Raw genomic sequence first — 7,171 nt, 5'->3', positions numbered from 1 at the left:
TGCCCTTTGAGGAGGATGCTCGTCTCTATGTAGACATAATGTACTAGGAAGTCTTTATTAATCAGAATCGTGCTATAAGAACGGTGCAAACATCTTTCGCAACATTATTTTGTATGATATTTTAGTTGTATTATTTATAACCTTTTCTAGAGGAGCTATTTAAAATTATTTTTACACGGAGATTATTAATCAAAATATCAGAAAACATTCAAAATCTAATTGTTACAATCTATTTCTTGCTACATATCCTAGAGGAAAATGTAAGAGAGCCGCTGAAAATTTGACGGTTGAATGAAGGAGAAGGGTTCAACATCATGGTTGTATGCGTGAATTGATACACAGATTTCCCAATCTAAACTTAATTCTTCGATTTATTAAGGTTTTTAACATTTAACTTGTTAAACTTTAAAATTAAGGAAAATGGTCAAATTTGTCATTGTTGCTATCTGAGATTACGTAACTTCATCCTTCGTTAATTTTTTTTATCTAATTTTACCTCGTCGTTAAGAAAAAGTCTCATCTTTCTTTTAACTTATAATGGAGCTCCAATTTAAAGTTAATTTTGAACCGTAATTAAAATTTACCTTTATCTCAAAGGATCTGGCGAATGGAGTATAACCATTTTATAGTTCGGGCTTCGCTTATAATAAGAGCAAATACAAGGTAATTTACAATGATCGATAACTATATGAATGGGCTAAAAGTTTAAGAGATGGTCAAATTGAACAATTTCAAATTGTAGAACAATAAATTTAAACATTTTCCATTAAAATTATAAGATTAAATATATTGTCATCGGAAACACTGGGTTTAGAAATGAAATATTAACTGATTATAAATAGTTGTAAGTTTAAAGTGTTAAAAAATATTTTTATATATTAAAACTAATTTTATGAATAAACAATTACGCATTTAAGTAGAAGATTGATAATAAGCAATATACTTGTTGGCTATAAACTGCAATCACCAGTATTTTGTGTGTTGAGGGGTTTGGTTGGGGGGGGGGGTGCATTTTCACATGTCAGGACAGGGGAACAATCAATAGGGGGGTGACCCCATTTGAGTTTTAAGGCAAATGGCGAAAGAGCCAAGAAAGCAAATCCTTTAATGATAATTAGTTGTTGGTATGTGTACAAACTTCCAAAGCTCATACAAAACCCTATTTACCACTCTCATTTAATTGCATTTAAAACTATTGTCTCTCACTCTTTTCCCTTTACTTTATTTATTGCATTTTCCAAATTATTTTATGGTCCATTGTCCAAGTCCCAACGTCTATCTTTCCCCTCCATAAAAAGACTGCAGCTCCAAACCCCGTAAGAATCTTGACCCAAGTATAGAAGAATAGAAGCTCCAACTTCAAAGTGCGACTCATCTTTGTTCCCTTTATTATATAAACAATTGAAAGTAATTAGTATAATGTTTTTGATCGAAATAAGGGAGCACGAAGAAAACAAACAGGAAAATAATTTCAATGGAAGGAAAATGAGGGAGAATTAGAAACCAAGTACTTATACCTTTTAAAATCAGCTTCAAAAGAAAGCTGTAACATTTTTTTTCTCTTCATATTCACTTTAGAACGTTGGCTTTTGTCACTAAAAGTTTCTGAAACGGATTGTGACTGAGAAAATAGATTCTTTTTTTTTTCCTTTTCATATGGAATACTATCTTCTTCTTCTTTTTTTAAATTTCTTCCATTCATTATTATGCAAACAAGAGAAGAGAAACTTGCCTTTTCTGTAATGACTTTCCTTAAGAAGACATTATTGCACTCATTTCATGTTGAAGTCGGCTTCAAATATTCAACTTCTTCCTTCCTTATCACGGAGAATATGATGAGATGCAGGAAGTGACAGGATTTGCTTTGATTTTCCTATCATATTAATTTATTTATTATTTAAAGAAAGGGTAAAATATTTTATAATAGATTTTACTTTTCCTAAAAGAAAAATATAAATCTTTTTCATATTTGATACTTAGATTCTTTTTTGGAGGAAAATATTATGGACATTTATAAATTGATAATCTCTCTTTTACAGAAAAATACGATAACATATCATAGTCTTTAAGAGAGTCTTGTTTAAGGGAGAATTTATTTTCTTGAGTTATTTTTTTTTCTCTTTTGTAGATTGATGTAAGTCAATTGATCAAATCATATTAAATTGTGATGTCTTCTTTGATATATTTCTCTTTTATCGTCGTCAAAGTTTTCTTTGCTAGCTTTCACATGATGCTTTATTATTCTGATCCAAATAAGTTGTATTAAAGCTATTGGTTCAGTGAGGTTAAGACAGATACAAATCAAATTGCAACCAATTTGACGATAATGAAGAATTTCGTCCCAAAAAAATCTGTTCAAAATACTTCATGTGGAGATAAATTTTAACCATATTTTTCAACATTTTTGATGTATTTTTAAAAAAATAAAAATCATTTTTAACAATGCTTACTTTTAATACATGAACTTCACTTTTAACCTTACTCACTTTTTAACGCGATGTTCCACTTTATCCTGGTGACTTTCACACAAGGCTCCAAACGTGCAGGACTCTAATTTTTAACATATACTTATGCCCCGTTTGTCCATTATTTTTTTTCTTTTTTCAAATTTTTTTTTTAAAATATGTGTTTGTCCATGAAATTTTACAAGTTTTTGAAAATAATTTTTTCAAAAATCAAAATGTGGTTTTGATCACTTTTTAAAAAAAATCAGAAAAAAAAATTTTCCCCACTTACAAAACTGTAATATTTTTTCAGGTGAAATACATGTCCAAACATAATTTTAAATTCTAAATACATTTTTTAACTTAACTCCAAATACTATATTTTTTAAAAAATTACAATTTTTATGTCCAAATGCCTACTTACTTTTAACCATAACAAGCAACAGTAATAAAGATTATGTGAAGAGGACATATCAAACTTTATCAAAAAACTTCAAGCAAAAGAGAAAACTATTAGAGTTCACCGTGATTTTCTTATCGGATTTTAGCTATTACTTGTTGGAGAAATATCAAGAAATAAATCGGACATGTTTGGAGTATTGACTCATTATTCATTTGGTCTGCAGTTAAGGTGGTCCCAATTGTTTCAAAAACAAGGTGAATGTTTTTGACCAATTTTTTTTTTCCTATTTATAAAGTTGTGTTTGATTGTCTTGGGGAGAAAAGTTACTTTTGCCCAAAATATTTCGCCTTGTTTTCGAAACCTTAAGAATTTGGCCAATGTTCATCCTAGGACTTGAAATCAACTATTCCCACCTACTTACGGGGTACCTGTTTTATTTTAATTTGTTTGTACATTGGTCACAAAATGGCACTTTGAATTTAGTATTTCTTTTTTGTTCCTCGGCAAAATAGAAACTATACATAAAGAGGACGTTTTAAAGAAACTCCATACCATGCATGGAAAGTACCTTTTTTATTTTATAAAGTAGCACCTTTACCTAACAGGATAAAAATGATTTCTTTTAAATGAAAACTATTCCAGATAAAGTAGAAGAAAAAGAGAGGAAAATAAGGACAAAAGAAAAGCAGAAACAAGAACAGTACATTACTAATAATAGATTACAATTTTCACAGCATTTTTGACCACCCCTTGACTACATAATACAATTTCTTTTTCTTTTATCCGTAATCAAAAAGGCTGTGAAAATAGAACCCCCTTTTTAGTCCTAACCCTAAATTAAAGAAAAAGAAATAACATTAATATAGTCTATAAATATTTCTAAGAAAACCATCTAGTAATATTAATGGGTCCCATAGCCTCCCTACTACTACGGCAACACTACGTACACTTAACGTGAAATACTTAATAAACCAGACTTACTGATAAGACAAGTTACGTCAATAAAAAAAGAAACCACGAAACCACGTATCACGTGATCATCACCTAAAGGTCACGTGACCTCCGCCATGCAAGAACGGAGAACTCGCACCAACAGCACCAGGCCTTAAAGAAAAAACCCCATTCCAGATCTCAGTAAAAGCCCTCACAATAATTCCATGGTAATAAGGAGAATTCAGCTGCAAGAAGCAGTGGAGCAGCTCTTTTAAGTCATCCTTAGAATAAATCTCCTTTTCAAGAATCATCTGCAGCATTGACTGCCGGAAATCCAAGTATGGGTCGTCGGAATCTTTCTCGACGGCGACGCTATCGCCGCCGATCCGACCGAATCCCTGAACGGCCCTTAAGCTTTTGATATCTGAACAGTCAGTAGTACTGTCGGAGGAGTAGTTATAATTAGCTGGTGGAGTTTCCATGTTGGGTGAGAAAGTAGTTGTCGTAGTGTCCCAAGAACTAGAAGAAGAGTAGTTAGAGTAGTTTTTGTGTTTCTGGGATTGAGGGGCTTTCTTGTGACGAGGTTTTGGGTGAAAAATGCTGGAGAGTTTAGGCCTAGTGCAACTGCTGCTGCAACCAAGTTTCACTGTCACATTGCTAAGAATTATCCTTCTTTTGTGACTCGACATTGTAGAGATTCAGAGTGAGGGATTTTTGGTTGTAAAGGGTAAGGGTTTTATGTGAGATTTTGTTTTAAGAAAAACAAGCGAGGAGTGAGTATTGAAAGGTGCATTGTGAGGGAGTGAGGGGAAAGTCACATATAAATTGTCCATGTGAACTTTTAGCTACAAGTAAAAAGAAGGTTATCTCATTCATCTTTATGATAGTGTAACAGCTAGTTGACTTAACTTATTGATGACAGTCAATTTAGGGTCACCCATTTTTCTTTTCCTTTTATTCTTTTCTTTTCAAGGGTGAGTTATAAATATATTTGCCTTGAAGTTTGAGTTTAGGAAAGTTTTGCTCCTGGTAATGTGTTTCAGTGGGTTAAAGCAACATCCTTTCACTAGAAAGAGTTCAACTAAAGACACGGTAAGCATTATTCTTTTTCTTCTTTGGAAATATGAAATTAAAATTATCACTTTACAAAATTTAATAGAAAGGATGACTTACCTGGATACACAGATTTTTCAAAAAATAAGTGGAAGGAAAAAACTTATCCGCACCTAATATTTACAACAAGCTAATAAATAAATAATATTCTTTTTGGTGCAATTTATATAAACTTATTTGATTGGGCACAGAGTTTAAGAAAAAATTAAACACTTTTAAAACTTTTGATTTTAAACAAATCATAACATTTGTGTGGTTATAATTTTTTTGAAACTTGTGGTATTAAACATGCCAGAATATTTATGTGACTATAAAGCTTCTCATTAATGATAGAAGTGAAAATTTTTGTTAAATTGCTTTCAAATTTATAAAGGGATCATTCTTTTTGAAACGCACAAAAAAAAAGTTCACGTGAGTTCTTAATGGTACGTCAAATAAATCGAAAAGAAAGAGCGGTGTTGTGAGAAAGCAAATGAAATAGCAAGTGTTTATCCTCAAAATCGGATAACAATTGAATTTGTTAGTGGTTATAAAGACATGTGGATTAACTTGATACAAAGCGATAAATTAGATTGCAATTAAAATAAATAGCGATAAAATAACTGCAAACTACAGAAATTGGATGATTTCAATTTAAGAATGCCAACCACCCTTGAGTTGAATACACTTTTATTGACAGAAAAAATATCAAAGAGTAGGAGCTTGAAAAATGTATTGCTTATGAGCGTATGTTACAATGTTCTTCATGGATTGTCAAGTCTCCTTTATATATTGAGGGAGACCTATCCTTTAGGGTATTATTTAATTGTACTAAAAAAATATAAGTCCTTGATTTTGAAGACCGTTGGTTCCCTTTTTGACTAATTCCGTAATTTCTGCCATACTGATTGGTTAATGGCAAGAATCACGTACCCTTGTCGGATGAGTTGGCAGAGCTTTCTTCGAGACCGTTAGAAACATGACCGGTTACGCCTTCGGTAGACTCGAGGGCAAATCTGATAATCTCGATGGCTAGTTTTGATGATGCTTTGGGTTCGATCTTGAATATTATATTCCGTCCTCGGCTGACCATGTTGGATGTCAGATCGAACCTCGGACTTTGATTTTTACCCTATTACAGATGTACCGACCTTGGCCCTCCGTTTCTCAAGCTCGATCGAACACCGAGCTCGATTTTACCCATACACAGATAGCCCCCTCGTTTTTCGAAAAGTAGGTGACTAAAAATGATATGAGCCTCAGATTCTCATTTCGATATATCATGACGTAAGAGACAAAATACGACGTCAAATCCTCTTGTTTTTCGGAGAGTAAATGACGAGAAACGATACTGGCCCCCGATTCTCACTCTGATAAATCATGACGACGGATTCATGACGTAAGTGATAAGAACAGGTGAAAACGTCCCGTCGGTCCAGTCTTCAAGGCATTAAATGGGTGTTAGTTGATGGTCGGCCACTACAGGAAGCGAACCGCCGTTTGAGAAAACTATAAATACCCATTTCATTCATTCATTAGAACTTTTACATTCAAAGATTTGCTCTTGTGTTTTGAGAAAACTTTATCACTCTCATCTACTGGTTTTCTGAAAGCTTAAGTTCAAACTTCTTCCCTTCTGGTTTTCTGAGAGTTATTATAAGTTATCTGATAATTATACCTTCTCTTCTAGTTCTTTTGAAAGTTTACATAAGTTATTTCGCTAAGCACGCCTCCTCTTTTACCAACAATTTCGTCTACATTGTTTATAAAAAATGGCAAAGACTTCAAAATCTGTTCTTCTTTATGTTGTTACTGAGGAACCAACATGGAACCCCCTCTAAAGTCGTTTGTCCCTTCGGGGTGCCCAACCGGGGACGACTTCAAGATCGAGAAAACCCCTTGTTACCGGGTCGGTGAGAGCTGGTCTCAAGGTACATATGTACTATTACTGCCAGTATCCTCGATAAGGTCAAAAAGGACTGCAACTGGGAAGATAAACTCGTAGTGGTCCCTACCCCCGAGGAATCGATCACCACCTACGTGGAGGGTTTTTTAAGTGTTTACACTTACCCTTTCACGTTGGGTCCTTTAGACCCAGTTATCATAGCTTTTTGCAAAAGGTATGAGGTGCCGCTCGGGTAGATCCATCCTTCATTTTGGAGGATTGTTATTCTGCTTCGTTTCTTTGTGAGCAACCTCGAGGGGTGTTCATTTACCCTCGACCACCTCATGCGCCTGTATAGCCCTCGACTTTACCGATGGGGATTAATCAAGCTCGCACGTCGAGCCACTAAGGCTT

At 33.7% G+C, this 7,171-nt stretch overlaps 1 protein-coding gene across 1 annotated transcript; it reads right to left on the bottom strand.

The window, feature by feature from the left end:
* Positions 1-3,531: 3,531 nt before the first annotated feature.
* Positions 3,532-4,611, bottom strand: LOC107764081 (uncharacterized). The gene has a single exon (XM_016582606.2). The coding sequence runs from the start codon at positions 4,467-4,469 to the stop codon at positions 3,888-3,890; it is 582 nt and encodes a 193-aa protein (XP_016438092.1). The 5' UTR covers positions 4,470-4,611; the 3' UTR covers positions 3,532-3,887.
* Between the last annotated feature and the right edge of the window lie 2,560 nt (positions 4,612-7,171).

Source organism: Nicotiana tabacum, chromosome 2 (genome assembly GCF_000715075.1).
Source record: "Nicotiana tabacum cultivar K326 chromosome 2, ASM71507v2, whole genome shotgun sequence".
Lineage (NCBI taxonomy): Eukaryota > Viridiplantae > Streptophyta > Magnoliopsida > Solanales > Solanaceae > Nicotiana > Nicotiana tabacum.
Note: the sequence above shows the minus strand (reverse complement) of the source record. Positions and strands in the feature narration are given on the sequence as shown.